At 37.0% G+C, this 24,944-nt stretch overlaps 1 protein-coding gene across 2 annotated transcripts; it reads left to right on the top strand.

Moving 5' to 3' along the window:
* akt3b (v-akt murine thymoma viral oncogene homolog 3b) lies at positions 1-24,409 on the top strand. Of its 2 annotated transcripts, none has more exons than XM_008418110.2 (14): positions 1-421; positions 5,667-6,088; positions 10,547-10,672; positions 10,760-10,871; positions 12,371-12,515; positions 12,649-12,780; positions 12,970-13,035; positions 14,267-14,335; positions 15,346-15,468; positions 15,552-15,680; positions 17,247-17,461; positions 20,246-20,333; positions 22,917-23,019; positions 24,104-24,409. In XM_008418110.2, exons 2-14 carry the CDS (start codon positions 6,043-6,045, stop codon positions 24,187-24,189), a joined length of 1,440 nt encoding a protein of 479 aa, XP_008416332.1. In that variant the 5' UTR covers positions 1-421; positions 5,667-6,042; the 3' UTR covers positions 24,190-24,409. The 2 variants fall into 2 exon arrangements, with proteins under 2 accessions (XP_008416332.1, XP_008416339.1); XM_008418117.2 differs by lacking the exon at positions 1-421 and adding an exon at positions 4,330-4,348.
* The last annotated feature ends 535 nt before the right edge of the window (positions 24,410-24,944 follow it).

Here is a 24,944-nt window from a genome sequence, read left to right as displayed (position 1 = left end):
TGGTTCCCTCACTTTTAATTTTAAATTTAGACCAGGAAGTAGTTGGAGTAAGTCAAAATCAACCCTGTTTTGGAGCGGCTTGGGTCAACGGTTGTGGAATAGCTCAAATTTCCGACAGCATTTGAATGCAGCGGGAGTCCTCCCAGTCGAATCTGGCTGAACGTGACGACGTGCCGACTCGGAGCCGAGGAGCGAGGTTTCCTGGCGGAGCAGCAGAGGGAGCAGGAGCCGAGCGGTTCAGTCGGTCTTTGGCGCAAACCCCCTTCACTCCAGCTCAACACCGGCGGCTATGGCTCCATCACTGTCCTCCTGAAGGGACGTTACTCCGTCGGATGCTCCAGTAACCATCGAGGAGGGAAAGAGGAGGGAAGGAGGAGGGAAGGAGGAGGAGGGGGCATCCCTATCAGTCTTCAACTACCAGGTGAAATAATTGCGCCGGTTTAATGTAACATGTCTGGGATTTGGAAGGAAATTATTCAGGAGAGTAGCTGGAAGGGAGGAGGTGGGAACTAGGGTCGTCGTCTTTTTTCTTTCTTTTTTTTTCTGTGGGGGTGCGGATTCGTCGGGTAGGGGCAGGGGTTATCGCGCTAGCTAGCGGCGGCGGCGGCGCCTCACGGACCCCTGCTTTGGCTTCGTCATCCGCCAAGCCTGGAAAGGGGTGCCTCGCCGGGTGATGCTGTTTCGGGAATGCATAGCGGCACCGTCCGTCTGGCCTCGGCCCACCTCCATGATGAACGATACACCCCCCACCCCCAGCCTCCACATCCTCTCTTCAACACCCCCCACCCCACCCGTAAAAAAAACAACAAAAAAAACACAATATCTCGTGTTCATACTGAATCAATAAATAATACCAACAACGTTATTTAATGGCGGTGATGGAAAAACACCAGGACCAGAACGGATCACGCGCCCGCTTCAAACTGACAGTTAGCCAGTTTGCTTAGCTAGCCTGGCATTCAGCTATCTAGCCGGCTAACATTACTCCCCCTACCCCCCAACTAGCATCCCTGGCTAGTCTGCATCCTCCATCCGAGCCATCACAGGTCGTCCTGGTTCACACCAGGGTCTCGTCCTCGGTTTCCCACCGCCCACAACGGTCTGGTATCGCAGTGAGAGCTACCGCCACATATTTATTCCCGTTTGGCCCATGAATATATAAAGGAGCACGCAGAGCGGATGTTGTTATGTAACAGATAATGACACCACACGCCCTTGAAACAAAAGCTGTTGTTTCAGTATTTTGTGCGAGGTGCGGGAACCCAGTCATGGACAGAGAACCGGGGACCACATGGGTCGCTTGTGGTACCGGTGGGCTGCGACTCTGAGCAGTCTCCAGAAAGACACAACGGGTTTTTCCTGTCTGTCAGCCATTGTTTTTGTTGTCATTGGGGTATGAGGGGGTGTCACGTCCCCCCCCCCCCCCCCCCCCACATTCCAGCCCTGGTTCTTCCCATTGTTGCCTCTTGTTGGTTTGCTTTAAATGAAAAATACATGTATCATAACACCTTCAAGCTGAATGTCCAGAGAATAATAATAAAAAAAATTATGTCACAATATGGAAAGTTTTCCATATTTCTTTAAAATTCTTGGAGGAACAGGGCATATAGAAGCCTCACTTGTGATGCATAAGTAAATACAAACTGATATTTGCAATAAAAAATAAAAAAAGAGCAGAAAAATACATTTTAAAGGTGTTAGATTTATATCCTAGCATTGTAGATGCATAAAAGAAGTCAGTAAGTCATGTTAAACATTTCAGTCCATCTGGATATCTTTTGATTCCGATTTTTGGGGCCAAGGCTCCATTCAAAATCAATTTTCAAGTCAAAACAAGTATTCATAATGATTTCTGTTAGTGTGCAAACGATCCTTATGATCTACTCTAGTCTTTGCAAAGTAGACTGACAAATGAAGACATTAAAGCATAACATTTATTAAATTTTCAAAAATAATTCATGCCTCCTCCGTTTTGCTCTTACAAAGCCACACCATTCTGCAGACAGTGTCCTCCATGGACGACTTTGCATTTTCCATCCTGAAGTTCTTAGCCATTTAACAATTTTTGTAGCTTAGTAAAGAATTGCAAAAAAATAAAAATTCCATAAGTCCTCACGGCGTTTGATAAACATTCTGTATTCATGTCAACCTAGAACATTTATAAGAACTCACTTATTCCAAATGCTATAATTTTACTCAACCATTATTCAGAGGTGAAGTTGTCTGTGGCTAGTTTGACAGTTTGTGATTCTGTTGTGATCCTTTTTTATTATGTACTGTGTTTAAAAAACAAAAAACAAAAACACAATGAAAAGGCAAATGCCCATATTTGTGGACAATAAAGATTATTATGTTGCACATTATGCGAAAAGGATTTCTTCAGACAGTGGATTTGTTCTATTTTTTTGTGTTAAAATCGATTTTGGGACCTTTTAGATCTATTCTGAATTGTAGTAAATAAGAATCGGGACACTTATGTGAATCGATTTTTGGTCGATATGGTCAATCATAATTTACAATGTAGGTCCATGCCAGGGATGAATTGTGTTGTCTCGGTCTTGGAAGACCTGGCTTTGACTCCATGATATGATATGATATGACAAACCTTTATTATTCTCCTACTGTTTTTGTAAAATGTATCATTCAGTTGTTGCTCAATAGTTGAATTCAGTTTAGAGATTGTCTTTCAATGTGTGGCTGCATTTAATAACTTAAATATTTTTTTGATTCTAAGAACAAGGTCTGGACGATATGGTTGAAAAACCTATCACTATATTGACAATTATTGAGTAGATGTTTTTTTAAAAATGTATTTTAAATGTCTGAAATACTGCCAAACTGTTGAAGTGACCTTTTCTGTTTTATCCACAGTTTTCAGTTCACAATGCTGTTTTTTTATTTTATTTTAAAGCAGTTATGAGGTGAAACCTGAAACTGCTGCTGTGCCAGTTACTCAACAAGTTGTTGCTAAGTAACCAAAGAGTGAGTGAGTTGCTAGGTAACCAAAGTGTAAATGAGTTAGTTGATTCCACCAGCCTTGCTTACCTGGTGGTGAGAAGTTGAGTGGCTAAAACCTACATTGCCTGCCTACATTTCCCAGAATGCTGTGCAGTTCTGAATCAGAGTTCAGTGAAATTATTGAACATTCTATCACATGTATTTTTTTATTTGTATTGATTATGTGGCTGTTGCAATATATACTGTTATTGGTTTATTGCCCAGCCTTACCAAGGAGTAGTTTTGGTTGAGTAATTAATTGTTTCTCCATTAAGCTTTGCAATTTGTGGTGAAACCCCTCCCACCCCCAAAAAAGTATAATGTCCTGAAATGGTTAAACTGTAAACATTTGATCTCCATCTTATCTTGGAAAGTCTTGTATGCAACAGTGGCTGATTTTGTAGTTTATTCTGGGATTGTGTGGGGTTTAGATTATCAGTTGCAGATCCTGTGATGGCTATATATAGATATTTATCATTTTGACTTTAGATTAACAAATTACTAGGGAGATGTTGGTGCAGATACATGATTGTTGTGTAAAATTATAAACCTAATCATATTCTACCTCTTTGTGGGTAGAGGAAATTGAGGTCTGTTAGTGAAGAGATTGGGATGGAAAAATAAAGCAGACAGGGAGGAACCTGACGTCTCTGTGGAAGGAAAAGTGAGTTGTTATGACTTTATGCTTATATTTACTTGCAATAAATAGCACAAATGATAGTAAAGTGTGGAGTTACGGCTTCACCATGTCAAAATTCTGAGAAATAAATCTCCTATTAAGCACTTTTGCTATCCAAATCTTGATTAATTGATGAAATAGTTAACAGATCAACCGGACACTGAATTGATAAGTGAAGTAAAAAGGGCTAATTTAGGCATTTATTTAGCTGCAGATGCATCATTTGCTATATTACTGCATTTTAGGAGGGAAAATAATTCGTATAAAAAAAAAACAATTTAGTTAGTTGTTGCATTTTTTTATTTTTTACACATTTTTAATATTAAAATAATCTTAATTGGCTAAATGAAAAATCTGCAGAATGTGCCTTTTTTTATTTGATTAATAGTTTATTAAAATAATCACTAGCTGCAGCCCTAGTGTGAAGTTTCTCAGCATCTGAACCAACCCATGTTTTGGGGATCCACTAGTACGGAGCCCAGAAGTTATTTCCCAAACTGTTTGTGTGCACTGACAGCTACAAATACTCTTATTCATACGGCAGGTAAAGAAAACAACAGGAAACAATGGCAACAACGCTTGTTTTTCAATAAATGCAGCGTGGCGAGATTTAATGTTGTCACCATGTCGACAAATCATAACAGGAACTACAAATGCTGCATCAAAATCACGGTTAGAAATCACTGCATATTTTTCTTCGTGGTTCCTTTTTCTTCTTCTCTTCTGAGGGAACAAACCTGTGCATTATCGTCCCCTGAGGAGGATGGAGTGAACAGTGGTTCAACTGAGCTATAAATAGTATGAATATGGGTGCATAAGTGCCAGCGCAGCTCAAGTGGCCTATGGATGCACAGGGGTACAATATGTTCAGGCCTCAAACAGGAAATGTTTACAAATACCAGGGCATGTGCAACACACTGGGAAGGAGAGGAATATTAAGAAACGGCTGAGGAATAAGGCTGCAGAATATATAAAAAATGTGTAACTGAAATAATATTCCTTTGACGATATCAGTTATGATTAACTTTGATTTTTCTGGCTCTTCTCTAATCAAATAGTCAACACATCGGTCCTATATTGTATTGATGTTCAGTCAAGCAGAAAAGGCTGAGCTTTTCAAACGATATGGCTAAAAAGCATACCAGGATATTTGCGTTTTATTCCATTTGATATCAATAATTATTGATTAGTTTTTTGTTAAGAATATCTGAAATGCAACCAAACTGTTGATGCTACCTTTCCTGTTTTGGCTGCAGTTTTCACCCCTTGCCGTTGTTGTTTATTTTTAAGCAGTTATGAGGCACAGAGGCAAAACCTGAAAATACTGCTGTGCAAGTTGCTCAACAGGTTGTTGCTAGGTAACCAAAGAGTGAGTGAGTTGTTGCTAAGTAACCAAAAAGTGAGCGAGTTAGCTGATTCCTCCAATTTTGTTTAGCTGGTCACGAGAGATGGAGGAGCTAAAGCCTTTCCTCTGCCTACATTTCCCAGAATGCTGTGCAGTTCTGGGTTGGAGTTCACTGAATATTCTATGTATTGATTATTGAATCTGTTTATATTGATGACGTGTCTATCATGATTTATTGTCAGGAAGGAGGTAAACTGAATGGTGGAAAAAGTGAAAGTTTTAGAAGTTTGACAAAAACAAAATTTGATGTAAATGAAAACGACGGACAGTACTATAAAAGAAAAGGACAAGACAAGACATTTGGAAAATGTAAGCTAAAGAGAAAAGGGGCGATGCGGAAAAGTTTAAGGATGTAGAGGGGAGAAGAAAGATGCAAAGTCTGAATGGGAGCAGGGACGTTGTTAAAGAAGGAAGAAAAGAGGAGGTAAAGATCTGAATGAGGCAGAAAGTGTGTTACAGCTAAAAACAATGACTTCTTGCTGACTTGCTGTATGGAGGAAACTATCCACTGACCTGCTTTGTTTTTGTTTTGTTGTTTTTTTCTCCTTCCCCTCCTCTCCTTTCTCTGCTGCCGTTTCCTTCCAGGCTGACTCACGCCAGGAGAGCCTGAACACACGGAAAGGTTTCAGAGGCCACAAGAGTAAGGAACACTGAAACAGAGCTGAAGAAGGAAGGTGTGGAGAAGAAAACGGAGAGAGGAGGAAGGACAGACGACAAGAAGAGACAGTGGATTTGCATCCGTGCTGAGACGAGGAGAAGAGAAAGTGACGGCTGGAATACGAGAGAGAGGAAAAGTTTTAGAGAACAGCAACCCCCAGTAATTACGGTGATCCATCGGAAAGGTCGAGCTGACCTCTAAAGTTCAGAAGAACCAAGCGTCCCCGCAACCCCTCCAACTGCTGTCACAGAACGGTCACCACACTGGGAGAACTGGGAGAACTGGTGTTGAGGAGAAGCCACCATGAGCGACCAGAACGTCGTCAAGGAAGGCTGGGTCCAGAAAAGAGGTCAGGCTGTTTTCATCTTTTCTCTTTGGTTTTTGTTTTTTTAGATTTCAAAAACATCAATTGTTGTATATTTGAGCTGTCAGACAGATGATCAAGATAATTCACTCAGTTTATTTTATTTATTTGTGTTTTATTTTTGGTTGTTTTATAACCATTCCATATGTAAATCCAAAAATAAAAAATGCACAATGCTGAAAGACAAAATGAGTATGGAAGTGGATAAAAAAAAATTACTTTCACTTTATTTTACATAAAGCATAATCAAAATGCTTCATGTAAAATAAAGTATTTATTTAATAAAGCAGAATCTTTTCTTTATAGTTTTCTGAAATATATCCAAGCAATTCCAGCTAAATCTGTAGACAAACTCATGAAAGAAAACATGATCAAACTTTGTAACATTTATCAAATTGTTTTTATACATTTTTTTGTTTAAAGAGTGAAAAACACAGTTTTAAATACTCACAATTATTACACAGCTGAATCCGTCTAATTGAAGTAAAATGGTTTTAATATTCATTCTGACCTTTAGATTTTTTTAAAGTAAGCGTTTCTCTTACTTCCTAGTTTATTTCTTTAATTTCAAACCCCTTTGAGTTTATTAAAGGTTTAGGCTGCGTCTAGTTTATCATCTTTCCCTCACAGCATCAGTTTTACCTCCAAAAAATATTGGGTTAATGAATTTTATTGAAATCGCATTAGCCAGCCACATTCAGTGGACGGCTCGCTCCGTCATTACTGTAAACACAAACCGTAACATGTTTTGACTGAGTACCGCGTACGCAGCACTGCTGCCCCAAATACTCATTAGAGCACCAAATGTGGATTAAGATGGTGCTGAAAATAGTCCCTGCAAGTCAATTTCATTGTTTTACGTAACCTTTGATTAAAATTGTGATTCATTTTTGTTTTAAAATCAGCTGTCATGATTTTTCTTTTCTTTTTTTCCCCTCCAGTCAAATTTTAACAGATGTTTATATTCAAATGAAAAAATATGTAAACTAACAGTACATAATGGTTTTAAGCTTTAGTTGTTGAGTCAGTAGTTTCTCAGTTCATCAGCAGGTCGATTATTGCGGACAATCAATTTGATTGGCTGAAGACTGCATTTGTTGATTGGGCCATGGATTTACGTCAACAGCAACTTGTCAACTGCTAGTTTCAATTGAAAACGCTTCTGCTAATGCGCTAATAGTGGAGCTAATATTTTATTTAGTGCTTTGTTTAAATTTATTTTATTTTTTAAATTAAATTTCATTGTGCTCAATGACATTAAAATGAATCCTGAATTCTGATTCTTATTGCTTTTGCTAAGTTTGAAAACATTTAGCTTCCCTTGAATAATTTTTTCCTGATGAATTCTAAAACCCTAAATTATTTAGCTGCTCTGTAAACCTTCAGTTGAATAAAGTTTGACATCTGCGTTGAATATTTGCCTGTTAAAAACTCTTGATGTAGTTGACGTTTTTATTCATGCTCTTATTTTGAAGTGGGTGAATACTGTTCTCGAAGCAGTTCCATTTCCTTTCCCCACTTTCTCTGCTGTAAATGACATTTATTCTAATACGTATCCATTATGCATTGCAGTGGAACTGCAGTTTAAAAGAAAACGTATGCAAAACAATAACAAATCTATTTTAATACAGACGTCCTTCCACAGCAAACACATTTTATTTTGGAGATGATTCTGACAAATTTTGCTCTTCCTCTGACTTTTTTATTTATTTATTTATTTTTCAAACACTGTGACACATGAACCAAGCACTTTGAATCTTAAGATAACCATTTCAGATGTTCCACCACCATCTCTGCTGAAATATAATGATAATAAATCCTTCAATCTTATAAATCAGACTAGTAGAGACTGCTGTCGGTTTGTCAAAGCAAAAGCAGAGCTAAATGGGCTATATGAAGAGAAAGATTAAATCAACTGAGTTGCACGCAGCTTTGTAAAAACTTAGTGAAAACAAGGTAAGATCCTTCTTTTTGCATTAAACTAACTTAACTTTATGTACAAGATTGCAGTTGTGAGACCGTGCGGCAGCTTCAGCAGAGGCCTGGACAGACATCGTGCTACTGGCTTCGCTTGTCAGTCTAAGCTGATTAGAGATGCGCTCCATTTGTCTTAATGGATATTGCAATTTAATTTACTCTATACTTAAGTGTCAGCAGTTCAAAGACTATATTTATTGAGTGCTTTCAATTGATGGTCGGTTTTAATCCTACTGAGAGGAATAAAATACAGAAATTAAAACAAAATATGAGCTAAACAGAAAATGGGCACCTGCTAAATTGTTGTTTATTTATAAGCTCTTTCGCTGAAATAAGCACCGTCTTTAAATGAACTGTTTCAAGAGTCAAAGTCCAACATTTAAACTCTTGTTTAAATCAAATAAATATGTAAACATATATTTTCTCCTGTCATTTAATCTGTGAGATGCCGGTTGTATTTGCATGACTTGCTACAAAAGCTGGTTAGAGTACAAGGGCTGCAACTAATGAATATTTTAATAAACAATTGTTCTACAGATTATTCTGACAATTAATCAGACAAAAAATATTGACACATGATGCTGAATTTTTATTCAATCACATAAGACTTTTTAATACAATATTAAACGATACAAATAAATTAAATATTTTTTTTAATGTTTTTTTTTTTTTTGCCTAATCTAATTACATAGTATTCCTTTATGCTTGATCATTAGTAGCAAAGGATGCATCTGCAGCTAAAAAATGCTTCTAATAACCTTTTTGATTGATTTTAGCACCAATACAGTGTAGGGCTAATCTGTTTTTCCCATGTCAGGACAGTATGGTACGTGACAGATAATCTGTGGAAAAAAAATCAAACTCCTATGCCTTCTCCCAGTGCTCCCAGTACTAACTAGAATCAACCAATCAGATTCAGGAGGAGGGTCTTGGCAACCTTTGTAGCCTTTGGTTGCTTAGCAATAATAGTCGATATTGATAATCATTGGTTAGTTTTTCATTTTAAATATCTGATACATTACCAAACTGGTGAACTTTCCTGATTTATCCACAGTTTTCCCTCCACACTTTTTTTTTTTTTTAACATTTTTAGCACAAGTTACTCAACAGGTTATTGATATCGACTGATATTACTACTTGCATTGTGAGAAGTTTTTCAGCCATATTGTCCAGACAGTTTTGATTTAATTAGAGTCCGTATGCTCCAGTTGACAATTAATCGATTCCGAAATTTATTCATGATTATTTCAATAATGGATTGGCCTGTCGTGATAACAAATTTTTCCATAAAATAAATTGTTCCAGAAATTATTGCAATAAACGATAATATTGCTGTTTTGAGACCATTTTCAAGAACACATTCTCAAAGATCAATAAACTTTAAATTCTAATGAATATTCAACACTGGAACTAGAAGGCATTTTAAATATCCAAAATAAATAAACAAAACGACAGAAACGACAAATAAAAACAAATAAAATGAATTATGAAGTCTCTGTAAACAACAGACTTTCAAAAAAAGAACTAGTTGACACCAAAGCACCAGACAGACTTTTTAGTAGAAAACAGAGAAACGATAAATCATTCAAATGAAAATTATTGTTTTAATTTATCATGCGATTAATTGATGCATTGCTTATCGCGACAGGCCTGATGATGGATTAATTCGATTAATCGTTTCAGCGCTAATGATAGGAGTTTTTCAGAAGCACTGAAAGCCACCCAGAGGCCAGTTGTCCTACCGAGGGTATTTTCTATTGAAGGCGTGTTTTATTTTTTGCTAAAAACATCAGCTCCTGTCATGAAGGATGTGTTTTCCACCCCTCTCACTCCTCCGTTCTCTGTCGGTGTAAAGAACAGCACTTCCAAACAATGGTTGTTTACCTGCCAGAGGGCCAGCGCTGAAGCTTTGGGCTGCATTCTAGCCTGAGCGGCACTTGGCTGCTGGAGTTTATTTCCCACACTGCTTTGTGTGTTTGTGTAAGTGTGTCCGTTTGAGTTCATTCATTGAAAGGTTGTTTTTTTTTTTATTTCTGGTCTGAGCTCATAGCTGTTGGCGCGGAGGCAGGAGGAAGTTTCTCTGTGGCGCTATGAGCCTACAGAGGATGACCTAATGCTTGGGTTCCTTCCTCTCTGCTCCTACAAGCCCCTCTATTGTTTTTTTTGCACCTCTGTGGGTTGTTGTAGCTTAGATTTAACTCTTGTCAAAAAATGTCCACACTTTTGTAAAAAAAATTTTTTTAGAAATTAGATCTTTTCTCTAAATGTTGCTAAAATGAAAAGTTTTATATTTTTTTTGTCTTTTGCTGCTTTTTTTTTTTTCTTAGTGCAAACCTGATATTTCAATAGTTTGCAGAGGATTCCAGCCTCAAAAAGACCTGGCAGTTATTGGAGACTTGAAAATATGGCTAAAACGCCCAGTAATATTGGTCGGTAACCTTTCTCTCTTTTTGTGAATCCCTGCAGGCGAATACATCAAGAACTGGCGACCACGTTACTTTCTGCTCAAGACAGATGGCTCCTTCATCGGCTACAAGGACAAACCGCAGGACTCGGACCTGGCCTATCCGCTCAACAACTTCTCTGTAGCAAGTAAGACATGAGCAGGCCATGCCTCCCTTCAACCTCTTCTTGTTAAGATCGCTGTAATCCCAACGCGTTTCTCTGGGGTACTTTCAGAATGTCAATTGATGAAGACAGAACGACCCAAACCAAACACCTTCATCATCCGCTGCCTGCAGTGGACCACCGTCATCGAGAGGACTTTTCATGTCGACACTCCTGATGAGAGGTTAGCCTTAATACTCGCCTTCACCGTGTTCAGTTTATTTGATAAAAGTTGATACATCTAGTTTCTTTTGAACCTTAATCTAATTCATGTAAAGCTCTTTGAACTTCCTTACTGCTGAAAAAGTGCCATATAAATAAAACTTCTTCTTCATGACATGGCGAAGAAACAACTTATCATTTCAGGCAAATTGTTTATTTGCTATGATCTGTGCCTTGCTAACTAGCCTAAGAATTCTGGCAGACATTATCAGGAAGAAGCTAGGATGATTGACAACGCTAAGACCCGCCTCCTGTCTCTGATTGGTTGTTTCTTGGGAACACTGAGAGAAGGCAAAGGAGCTCAATTTTATTTCCACAGATTTTTTTTATCCCAAACTGTTATGATATAGTGACAATTTCAACTAATTTATAAAAAATATATTTTTTATAAAAGGTACAAACTGCAGCTTTAAAGGGTAAAACTTGTTAGTTTCATTTCTAAATTACATTGAAGTGCCTCTTATTCTTGAGAGTGGCTACATGCACTGCATTTTGGAAGATTGTAATCTGCTGTTTTAAGGAAGAGCTACAGATTCAACACTTTCAAATTACAATCTCAGCTTTTGATGAACTGTGTGATGCTGTGGAGCCAGATGCAGATTGTCCAAGGAGGCCAGCGCCTGCAAATAAGTGCATTGCTGCTGTATACAAACTGGTGTGATGGGAAAAATAAGTGTTTCCATTGCAGTTTTGCGAAATGCACCAATTTCGATACGGCTGAAAAACCGTCTCCTTCTATCACAAAAACTTTTTATTGAAAAATTTTTTTTTTTTCAAAATTGGCACGTTTCCATTTAGCATGTTTATTTTCGTAATTCCAATTTGCACAGTTTTGTGCAAATTGGAATTTGCACAAAACTGTGCAAATTCCAATTTGCACAGAATGACAATCAGCTACTGGTTTCTTGTCTACTCAAAACCATTAGGGTCTTTTATTTTATTTGTAGTTGTATCAGATTTGTAACATATTTTGAAGAATTTATAGGGTGAGCGGAGTTAGTAATTATTCTGATGCTGCATGTCTGGTTGGTATTTACAATTGTCATTATTCTTACTGTTATTAGTATTATAATAGGTCTGTAGATTTTCTTGTTTTGTTATGAGAATCAGTTTGTAATCTTTTTCTTTATGTATTGTAATTTATTTGTTTTTTTTTTAAGACTGTGTATTGAACAGACATATGAATGCCATAACATGGTTTTAGCTACAAATTTCTGATAATTATTGAGGTGGTAAGTGAAATATTTTGTTAAACTGAGATAAGGTGTAGAACTAAACACAGATACGTGTTCACGTCTTCCTGCTCCTTTTCAAACAGAAAAGTAGTGCTAAGCTAATTATTTTGTCCTTGGTTGTGTATGTATATGTTTTCTTGTTTTTTAAAAACCCGAAAGAATATCTCTAACTATGTTACCTCAATATGTAGCGAATTCCTTTTTAACCTTTTACTGCCGGCATTAGGGACGAGTGGGCCGAGGCCATCCAGATGGTTGCAGAATCGCTGGCTAAACAGGAGGAGGAAGGCATCCTGTGCAGCCCCACTTCCCAGATTGAGAACGTTAATGAGGAGGAGATGGACACGTCCATCAGTCACTACAAACGAAAGGTACAACTTTAACAGAAGAAACATCAGAAATGTCAAACCTGCTGGATGTGGTCCAAAGTGTGTCCGCTGTTAAATGTACCGAAATGTAAAGTTTTGATGACGTTTCCCTGATTCTCTCTTGTAATTTGTCCAGACAATGAATGACTTTGACTATCTGAAGCTTCTGGGTAAAGGCACGTTTGGAAAAGTCATTCTAGTGAGGGAGAAGGCGAGCGGCACCTACTATGCCATGAAGATCCTGAAGAAGGAAGTCATTATAGCCAAGGTGTCCTCCCCAATTGTATTTTATTCTTGGGCACATCAATCATTACTCATATTTGATCTTTTGCAAATACTTCCTAAACAGCAGCTTTTAGAGCTTATTAGTGACCATTTTTTCCAGTTATATCTGTATCTATTTGTCAAAGATTTCTTTTCAACTAATGACTTCTCTGTTAAACCTTTCTTATCACAGGATGAAGTTGCTCATACGCTCACAGAAAGTAGAGTATTAAAAAACACTCGGCATCCGTTCCTAACGGTGAGTATGACTGAAGAAATGTCAAACATGTCAAACTGGATTACATCGGCTTAGCGTTATTAAGCTCGGTTCAAAGAAGCTGAGAGGTGACCTTCAGACTAAGTTGGGGGTCATTAACCCCTGAATGTCTAACTTTGTATCTAATTGAACAAATCAAATGTATTGTGCTTTTGCTTTCAACCAGATGATAAATACCTTAGAGGTTATAAATTTGAACATTGCACCTACCATTAGTGTAAATTTAGGTATGATGCTTATTAGATCCACTAGGCACTTGAGGAGTAAAACAGACTATTCAATCTGAATATGTTAATTATGGTATTAATGCCACCATTGCACAAACAAGACTTTGAACTTAGGTCAAAATATACAGCTCTGGAGAAACTGGAGAGCCCACTGCCCTGAACCCATTGAAAACCTCCTGGTTTTTCCACCAAACATTGATTTCTGAACTCTTCCTGAGTTAAAACATTAGTATTGTTGTTTCTAAATGGATATGAACTTGTTTTCTTTGCATCATTTGAACTCTGAAAGCACTGCATCATTTTTGTTATTTTGACCATTTCTCATTTTCTGCCAATAAATACTAAATTTTTGCTTGAAATTTCAGTAGTTCATAGAATTAAAGACCAATGTTCATTTTACTCAAACATTATACCTATAAAAAGTAAAGTCAGAGAAACCGATCATTTTAAGTGGTCTCTTAATGTTTTTCCGAGCTGTATGTTTTTGAACAACCACTGCATTTTCATTAATAGTGTTTCAAATACAGCTAAACACTACAAAATGCTACTGGTAACCACTAATATATCCTTGCTAGCTAGCCTTTTTGGTGTCTATTGTGTATAAATTTATCCTCAGTTGGCTGGACTGTTACCAACCCATCCAAAGCTAGGTGCATTCTGTGAATAAAAACATAAAACTTTTAAGCTTGGTAACACAGGGGTTAAAGTTGTATAGAGTGACATTCAGTGTGAAAAGCAAACATCTGCTGCCAAGAACCACAAGTAGATTCTAGAAATTTCAGTTTTTGCTATTTGATTGTCATACAACAGAATCCCCCAACCATTCTCTACATTTAATATTTTTTGGTCTGAAATTTAATTCCAAATGGCATTAAAAAGGTGTTTAAAAGTCTTAAATTTCACTTTCTGAGACCCGCAGATACCCTGATGCACCATGATTGTAGAAGGACAAACTCGTTTTAGATGTTTACTGTCTTTTCTTTCAGTCTTTGAAGTACTCGTTCCAGACCAAGGATCGGCTTTGCTTTGTAATGGAATACGTCAATGGAGGAGAGGTAATATGTGGCTGAAATGCTTTTTAATCTAGTGATTAAGATCGAGGTTGAGAGTTTCAAAAGAATCACTTCAGAGGCGTGCAAGCCAGGAGCCACACCATCAGAAACCTGTAGGAGGCGCTAACTAGTAAAAATAACTGAACAGATTAATGTCATTTGAAATGGCATTAATGTAAATTTGATATTCAATAGCAAAAGTAGCCTTGGTTTATTAATAAAAGTATAATCATGACCTTTTGGGGAAAAAATAATTTAAGGATATCATCAACTAACTCAAGTCATCAAGTACCTTCAAAGAGTCATTGTTGATGGCAGGAAGGATCTCATAGCTGTACAGAAAAATAAAAACATTAAGAATAAAATACAAAAATATATTTAAAAGAGCTTTTTTTTACAGTAACAAAAGTTAAGAAAACTAAAAGAGAATTAAATAAATAACAACATGTCCAATGTCTCACATGCTGTCAAAAGCCTGGGAAAAAAGATTTGAAAACGGTTGGCGAAGAGGCTCGTTTGAGGTGGAGAGACAGACTTGTTCAATCGTTTAGGAACCAGTTTGAGATTAAACAGATTTCTACAACAGGTAGACAAGAGGACATTTACAAACAAGAGGCTAATAACTCTCATAACTTCGTCTCTTATGGCTGTTAGGTGACACAAAATCTCTAAGCCCAACAACAGCTTACAGTAGTAATTTTCTGTCATTATTATTAAACATTTTCATAGAGTGCTGAGTGTTTATTTTGTGTAATTTGGTGGGGATTGGACCAGAAAAACTACACAAAAAAACGTAGGAGTATTTCTTCAGAACAGCATCTAAATAAAGAGACCATTAAGTTAAAAATACATCAAGAAAGGAAAAGTTTTATTTATAGAAGTGTTTGGACTTATTTGTTCCTCTGTATACAGAGGATCTCCATGACCACAGAGGCCTGTGTTGACCTTTTTTAAATTTTTTTTTTTTTTTATTAAAGTGTGAATTTTTTTGTATTTATTTATTTTTTCTGCAGCTGTTTTTCCACTTGTCAAGAGAGAGGGTGTTTTCAGAGGACCGCACTCGTTTTTACGGCGCCGAGATTGTTTCTGCTTTAGACTACCTTCATTCTGCCAAGATCGTCTACCGTGACCTCAAGGTAACGTGTTTACAATCTGAGACGGGGGGAAAAAACAAAACCTTGCATTTTTTAAAATTCATTTTTATTTTATCCTCCATTAGCTGGAAAACCTCATGTTAGACAAAGACGGCCACATCAAGATCACAGATTTTGGCCTGTGTAAAGAGGGGATTACCGACACTGCGACCATGAAGACCTTCTGTGGAACACCAGAGTACCTTGCTCCTGAGGTCAGAGCTTCCAGAGACGCAAATGACACACACACACACACACACACACACACACTGTATTTATTCCAACAAGAGAGAAAATCAACAGCTTCTGCCCCACATTTACAGGCGGCAACAAAAAAATGGCACTGTGGTATTTAGCATAAATTTACATCATTAATCCGCATGACTAATCTCATCTTTAACATAAATGACATTAAATATAGGCCTGTCGCTATAAGCAATAAGTCAATTAATTGCATGATAATTAATTGACAATAATTTCCATTTGCGTGATTTATCATTTTTCTCTTTCTCCAGAATAATGGATGAGTAAAATCTTCATTTTGGTGTTATGGTCTCAACAGGCCCTTTTTTTTTTTTTTTTTTTTTTTTTTTTTTTTGCAGAGATTCTTTTTTTTTTTTTTTTTTTTTTTTTTTTTTTTTTGCAGAGACTTCATAATTCATTTTATTTGTTGTTTTATTTATTTTAGAGATATAAAATGTCTTCCAGTTCCAGTGCTAAATAGTCATTGAAATTTTAAGCTTATTGATCTTTAAGAATGTGTTCCAGCATTATTATGCCATAACTGTTATATTACTTTTAAATTGTCTCAAAACAACAATATTATCGTTTATCGCAATAACTTATAGGACAATTTATCGTCCAGCAAAATTTACCATGACAGGCCTAATTGAATATTTATTTTGAGTGCAAGAAATAAAATGCATATAACATTCAAAGAATATCACACTATTGATAACTGAAGCATTACTTTAAAACATGCCTACCAAGAGGGAAAATCAAGTTGGTTCTTGGTTCTGCCCCTATACATTAAATCAAATACAATCAATAACTCTAAACAAACTACAGATGAATGGTTCAGTTAACAATTGTAAAATTAAACACGTTTAAACATTTAACACATACAAAACATGGCAAAATCACACATGAATCCCTGTATAGAATTAAATTTTGTCTAAGGTATGTGCTAAAACATAACACTTGTAAAGAAAACAGAGCCGATCCTAATATGTACCCCAGTTGCCGGCAGCAACAGAAAAAGGCGGAGGAGCTGTCAGTTACTGGTTGCTATGGTAACCACCAACTGCCAAGAGCAGCGTAACAAAACGTGTCTAGAAATAAATGTCTGGAGAAAATAACGTTTTGACTAAACAAAATGAACTTGAAGAATAAATAAACCAATTTTGACTTCATATCTTAAATAAGTCACTTAAGATGTAAAAATAAAACCCGGGGTTGACTCCACTTTCTGTGGGCAGAAGATCTTGAAAGTTGTATGTTTAAAACTCAAGCTCGTCTTTGGTACCAATCAAATGTTATCAAGTGGTGAAAGAAATATAGTTTGGTTTTGACAGTGTTTCTGTCATTTAGCAGGAACTCCTTGGTCCTTGTAGACCTGAACAAAGCAAACTGTCTCCGACTGAGAAACCACGATCGCTACTTACTAGAGAAGAGATTTATGTCATCAGCAAATGGTGTAATCTTGGACATTTTGCTGTAAAATGTCCAAGATGTCGTTTTCTTTCCTGAGAGAAACGGAGGTATTTCTTTCTCATCATCAGGTTCTGGAGGACAACGACTACGGGCGAGCGGTGGACTGGTGGGGTCTGGGCGTCGTTACCTATGAGATGATGTGCGGCCGGCTTCCGTTCTACAACCAGGACCACGAGAAGCTGTTTGAGCTCATCCTGATGGAGGAGATCAAGTTTCCACGAACCCTGTCTGCTGATGCCAAGTCACTGCTGTCAGGCCTGCTGATCAAGGACCCCAACAAACGGTACGCACACATAAGCAGTAAATCACTTAATCACATAAATGAGCCGTTAAAGAGGCGCTCACCTTTAACGTTGCTGAAAAGCCGCCATTTTGAAAAACGCTGCAAACATTTGACACCGAGTACAAAGTAGTTTGTTGGCTCTACCTGCCCCTTTTGCCTGTTTTCGCTTTCTAAGCTGAGCAATTATATTTTTCAAATGTAACTTCAGTTACAGAAACTTCATAAACCATCTTGATTATTTTTGTTTTGCTTGTTTATTTTGAATATCTAAACTTTTTTCCAGTTCCAATGTTGAATGTTATTATTATTATTATTATTAGTTGAAAATTGTCTGAAAATGACAATATTATTGATTATCGCAATCATTTCTGTGACAATTTATTAGAGGTGTGCCGATCGATCGGCCACCGATCATAATCGGCCAATTTCCGTGAAAAAGTGTATGATCGGTGATCGCCGATCACGGTCTTTTGTTGCCAATCACACAAACCGAWCACCTGCATCTCATTTCTCAGCCTGCCTGTGCAGCTGGTCTCTTTCCTTCACACTGCGCAAACGCGCAGCAACAAATCCTAAGCATGTGGAACTATAACGCACTGAGTGAATGCAGAAGTTTGCGTGTTGCGGCGGAAAATTGAAGCAGGTCAAAAATGCATCAACACAACGCACCTAATACGACGTAAAAACAATGGCATACTTGACGGAGTTTGGCTACATCGAGGCTCACTGCAGTAAAAAAGACATATGGARGATCAGATAGCRGGTAAAGCAGCGCACAGCTACAAACACTCACCCGGATTAGCATGACAGTCAGAAAGCTAAACAAATAACCCGCAAAATTATTTAAGTCTTCGAGCTGCGATGTAAGACGCTGGTTCTGCTGTTGAACCGCTGCTACGCGCAACAGGTAGTAATATTTCACAGACTGAGCGCCGCTTCTGCTCCACCTGGTAGTGACTCTCACACCGAACCTCAGCTTAAAGCTACAGCATCTAACCTAAAAGAATACATTTTACATACGTATTAAAACTTTCGCTGTCCTAACATGAGACAGATAATCTCTAAAAAAAATAATCGATCTCCTCCCTGCTCTGCATAATTACTCCGCTCAGACAGAAACAGCCACTCAGAACTRGCAGTAATCAGCTGGCCGCCATGCTAACAGGAAGTTTTCATTCAGTAACTCTGGATTGTTTATTGTAATGGATCCTGTATTTGCCTTTGAATGTTAAGTTTTATACTTGAATTTTTTTGGTAATGTTGAGAGGTTTGTTGACTTTTTGCATTATTTAGCCTCTTCAGAGCCTTCATATGTTTTCAGTCTGTTAAAGGTAGTATTACTGATAGCAGTACAATTTGCAGAATGCCTGTTTTGTTTAGTTTTCTTCTTGGAAAAAGTTACTAAAAACAAGTTTTTGTCTAAATTAAGGTGAATTCATGGTTCCTTTTTCCACATAATGTAACCGGTAGTGTTTATGATTTAAAAAAATAATGTGATCGGTATCGGTGATCAGCCCTCGTGGGTGATCGGAATCGGCAGGAAAAACCTGATCGGCACATTTCTACAATTTATAATCCAGCTAAATTTGTGATTGTGACAGGCCTAAACACAAAAACCCAACATGCAGACACTGATGGTAATTTTTTATCACCTTAAAGCAACAAAACAATCGCCAATGTAAGAAACGTTTCCCAATTAGTTTCTGCTAGATGAAACTAAGTAGCAGAGGTTGGTAGAGCGCCCAAAAATTATATTAGTTAAGACTAAGGTTGGTTATTTTATATTTTTACTCAAGTAAAAGATAAAAGTTCCCGTCCAAGAAATTACTCCAGTAAGAGTAAATAAGTTTTTATTAATGCTACTGAAGTACTGAGTAACTGACCAAAATATCAGTCATTTAATATTTAGAAATTACATTGTCAGACAGACCAAAATATAAAGTTAAGTGGAAATTTTGGCATTGTAAAGACTAGAGTGATTATGAATAACATTATTCCAAAATAACAAAATCAGACAAAAGAAACTTTTTTTTCCAAATCAGTTTCTTTTAGTATAAAACTTTAGCAGAAACTGCAGCATTGTGCCTGGTGAATTATTGGTTAAAACAAGCTTGTACTTCATTTTATCACAGACCACAAAGTTGAAATTATTGTCGTAAAATGTGTGAATTCACACATTTATGTGAATTTATGATTCGGGATGATTCTAGTCATCTTGACTAGAACAAACAGAAAGTGACCAGCTGGTTCTGATTTTCCTCTTTCTTCTTCCACTCTGTAAAAACACTAAAACTTACAAAGTAGTTTTGGTCTACTTTGTAATGCAAATATTTTAGCACAGTTGAAATAAGATTAAACTAACTTACAAGTAAATTTTCAGAAAGATATAGGAGATTGTTTTAAGTCAATCATTCCCACTGTTAGTTTAAGAATCTGCCAGTGGGACTAATACTTTTTCATCAATATTAAGAAATTATTGACTTAAAAGAAGCTCATATGTTTTGCAGCAAAGTTAGTTTTGTCTGATTTAAAATGCACTAAGATATTTGCACTAGACAAAATGACTTGGTAAGGTTTGGTGTTTTTGCAGTGCGCGAGGCGTTTCTGTCTCGGGCGAAGAAGCCGGTGTAATCTGCAGCTCCGCAGAGGGAACCGGCTCACCCTGACGAGTTATTTTGGGATCAGTAGCAGGTTCCAGTGATGGATATAAGACCACATTTGACGTCTGACGTGGAGATCTTCTTCTTCTTTTCTTCTTCTTCTTCGTAATGTGTTTGCTGTCAGGCTGGGCGGCGGGCCGGATGACGCTAAGGAGATTATGAGGCACAGCTTCTTCGGCACAGTCGATTGGCAGGACGTGTACGACAAGAAGGTGAGCGCAGCATTTATCCGCCAAACGTCATCTTAACTTCAGAAGGAGTTTATGCAACATAGCAGCTCTATTTTTGGTATTGGGGTTACCATATTTCCCAAAATTAGTCTGAGACAGAAATAGATGTAAAAAGAAGCAAAATGATCTAATCCTTGTCTTTTTTTTTTTTTTTTTTTTTTTACATTTTTCACCTGCTGTTATTTTTCTAAATTGTCTGACTTTCTGGAGAATATTTTAAAATAGCCTGTTTTTATGCAAACTGTCGATATAAAAGTCACTGACGAACCCGGTTAGGAGAACATGATGCAGACGACGGATATTTCCTCAGACAGGCTTTTATCTCAAACAGACGTATAAATAATCACAGAAAGCACAGGGTTCGTCCGGGTGCTTTGATTTAACTTAAAGCATTGAATTAATTTGATTTAATTTAAAAGTTTCCAAACTTTAAAGGTTTGAAAAGTGCTTGATTTCTGCATAAAGTCCTTGGAAGTGCTTGATATTCAAACTTCACAGTTTCTAACATTTGATTAAAAACCTTAAATTGGAAATGTCACTCCAGATATTTTCATATACCTAATGAAAAGAGTAGAGATGTGCCGATCGATCGGCCACCGATCGCCGATCACGGTCTCTTGTTGCCGATAACCTGCATCTCATTTCTCAGCCTGCCTGTGCAGCTGGCCTCTTCTTTCCTTCACACTGCACAAACGCGCAGCAACAAATCCTAAGCGATGTGGAACTATAACGCACTGAGTGAATGGGGAAGTTTGCGTGTTGCGGCGGAAAATTGAAGCAGGTCAAAATGCATCAACACATCGAAGCTAATACGACATAAAAACAATGGCATACTTGACGGAGTTTGGCTACATCGAGGCTCACTGCAGTAAAAAGACATATGGAGGATCAGATAGCAGGTAAAGCAGCGCACAGCTACAAACACTCAGCCGGATTAGCATGACGGTCAGAAAGCTAAACAAATGACCAGCAAAATTATTTAAGTCTTCGAGCTGCGATGTAAGACGCTGGTTCTGCTCTCGCTGTTGAACCGCTGCTACGCGCTACAGGTAGTAATATTTCACAGACGGAGCGCCGCTTCTGCTCCACCTGGTAGTGACTCTCACACCGAACCTCAGCTTAGAGCTGCAGCATCTAACCTAAAAAAATAAATTTTACATACGTATTAAAACTTTAGCTGGCCTAACATGAGACAGATAATCTCTAAAAAAAATAATCGATCTCCTCCCTGCTCTGCATAATTACTCCACTCAGTTAGAAACAGCCACTCAGAACTAGCAGTAATCAGCTAGCCGCCATGCTAACAGGAAGTTTTCATTCAGTAACTCTGGATTGTTTATTGTAATGGATCCTGTATACTTGAATTTTTTTGGTAATGTTGAGAGGTTTTATTTTGGCTCTTTGCATTATTTAGCCTCTTCATATGTTATCAGTCTGTTAAAGATAGTATTATTGATAGCAGTACAATTTGCACAATGCATGTTTAGTTTTTTTCTTGGAAAAAGTTACTAAAAACAAGTTTTTCTCTAAATTAAGGTGAATTCATGGTTCCTTTTTCCACATAATGTAACTGTAGTGCTTATGATTAAAAACATAATAATAATTATGTGATCGGCATCGGTGATCGGCCCTCATGGGTGATCGGAATCGGAATCGTCAGGAAAAAACCTGATCGGCACATCTCTAAAAAAAAAGAGCATATTTAATCTCACTGTCTGAAGTTAAATCAGACTAAACTCTTCTTATTTCAGGTTAGCTGGAATTACCAAAGTTATTTCTATTTGCAAAATTTCCCCCAAAATTTAGTGAGAACTTTTTTTATTTTATTTTATTTTTGCAAGTCTTTGAAAACGCTGGATTTTTAAACTGCACAGATTTGTAATAAAATGCAATCGTGATTTAAAGCATGAATTTGTAAAACATTATTCACAGTTGAAACCGGATATTTTCTTTAAAAAAAACAGCCATATTTTTTCCTCACTGTCTGAAGTTTAATCAGACTAAACTCTTCCTGGTTTAGTTTATTTAAAATTACCAAAATTATGTTTATTTGCTAACTTCCCACAAAAATTAGCAGGACCATTTTTTGGCTATTTATTATTCTAAAAGCCTCAATGACTTATTATTAACGGAGTTTTTTTTTCCAGCGGTAGAAAACGTAGATGCAGAACCAATCGCTGCTCTTTATCTACCGTTTTCTGAAAATGCTGACCTGATTTACATGAAAACTATTTTATATGCATATTTACATTATTTAGTACCTCTTTAATTTAAGCAACAATAAAAAGAGAGATGTTTTTATGTACATATTGAAAAAAGGATTATTGAGCTCTTTTAGCACGTTAAGATGCATTTTATTTTGATTTTCTGTCTTAATCTAAAATAAAGGCCTTACATTTATTTTGCTTTTAAATATGGTTTACTGTAAACATAAACCGAATTTGGACTTTTCGTGGTGATCTTTTCCTAGGAGAGCATTTCAGTAGGTGAACCTCGGTGATTTTTAGTTGAATTCCCTGAACCACAGCTGCTCTCTCTCCTTCACTGGTTTCCTTTCTGGTCCAGCTGGTCCCGCCCTTCCAGCCGCAGGTCTCCTCAGAGACGGACACGCGCTACTTTGACGAGGAGTTCACAGCACAGACCATCACCATCACTCCACCAGAAAAATGTAAGCACTTGGAAAATGCTTCTTGTTTTATACCAGACTGCCTTCGTCTGCATAAAAGTCATCTTCTCAAAATTATGATCATATATGAACATTTTAAAAAAGATTTGGTGACATTTAGATATTCTAATATTTAAGTTTCAGTAAATTCTTGATTATATATTTGACAAATTTACCATCATCATCTGAATTCCTGTGTGTTGGTTGTTCAGACCCATTTAATAAATTAGAATATTATTGAAAAGTCAATTTATTTAATCAGTAAGTGAAACATTATAGAGATTAATTATACACAGATGAATGTTTGAAACCCTTTATTTCTCTTAATTACAATGAATTTCCACTTGCAGCTGCTGAAAACATGACACTGAAATTAGAATATTACATCAGACCAATAAAAATACATGAATGTGGCCTTGATGAAAAGTTTGTATCGTGTAAGTTTTCTTTTAAAACATCCACACAAAGCATTAAATAAAACTTATTTAGAAAGTAAGAATTTATACTTCTTATTATTATTATATTGAAGAACCGTTGGGACATTAAGGCCATAATTATTCATACCCATGGCATATTTATATTAAAATGATTTCCATTAAACAGATTTTTCTTCTAAAAGGGACTGAGACAAATGTCCCTCAAAAAATAATAAAATTATGTAAAATTTTATTGAAAAAATAAACAATGTGTTTAGTTTTGATTTATATAAAAATAGAGTCAAATTATTTATAGCCTTCTCAATAACCAATATAATTTCTGATCAGTTTTTGCACATGTTCTCTGGTATTTTAGTGATTTATCTCTAAGTCTCTGAGGTTGGAAAACCTCCTTACCACAACCACAATCTTTACCACACAGATTCAAGTCAGAATTCAAATTAAGTGTCACAGCAAAGGGTGCGAGTATTCCTGCTCATGTGTCAGTTTTCTAAGACATGTTTTTATTTGTGCTATTTTTTAAAAACGATTCACAAATCGCTTTAGGAAAACATCTATGTTGAAGACGTGAACGGGTGGGAATACTTCCTCGTATTACTGCGCCGATCCAGCTGATGTCTGCGTCTGTATCTATTTCATTTTTCTTCCAGATGACGAGGACGGGATGGACGCAGCGGACAACGAGCGACGGCCTCATTTCCCACAGTTCTCCTACTCAGCCAGCGGGCGGGAGTGAGCGCTTCGTCCCAGTCAGCCACCGTCGTCCCCATTCGTGGCCATTTTGAGGAAAACGCGTAGCCATTCTAGAAAAAGAAAAAAGAAAAAAAAAAGACCAGTCTCCCCTCTTTTTCTCCCCGTCTGCCTCGTCGCAGACGTGAAGAAGTCTTTTTAGGGACTTTAAAAGAGGTTTTTGCACAGTGGGATAGACTCAAGCTGGTCTCCCCACACTAAAAAAAAAAAAGTCTCCTACATTTTCAGCGCTATTTACTGCAGAAGGCAATGTTTTTGTTATTTATTTTTTTTCTCTCCATCAGTATTAAGTTGTTAAACCCATTCGCTTTGCGATTATCTTTTTTTTTTTTTTTTTGCCCTTTTTTTTTTCCTTTCCTTTGACATTTTTGCACTTGGTTTCGAAGAGCCGTTTTAGGGAACAAAAAACCAAAAATGTTGCCTTATGTGTGCAGATGTTTCGTATCATGCAGACAGGGTGGTTTTGTTGTCGTCTGTCTTTTTGTTTGTTTTTGTTTTTTTGGGAGAGGGCAGCCGGATTTTGAGTCCTGAGGAAAAGTGCATGGCTCATGTTTCACTCATTTCTCATTCATCTGTCATGGTGGCACACATTTCTAAAACCATGGCGAAGAAAATCAGCTAAAAAGTGGAAAAAAAGAAAAGAGAAAATAAGAAAGAATGAGTCTGTACCATTTCCTTCATCGCTGCAGTCACTACTTTTTTTTTTTTTAAATGGTTCCTTATTCTGAAACACTAAACTGC

This window comes from Poecilia reticulata, linkage group LG1, assembly GCF_000633615.1.
Source record: "Poecilia reticulata strain Guanapo linkage group LG1, Guppy_female_1.0+MT, whole genome shotgun sequence".
In the NCBI taxonomy this organism is placed as follows: Eukaryota; Metazoa; Chordata; class Actinopteri; order Cyprinodontiformes; family Poeciliidae; genus Poecilia; species Poecilia reticulata.
Note: the sequence above shows the minus strand (reverse complement) of the source record. Positions and strands in the feature narration are given on the sequence as shown.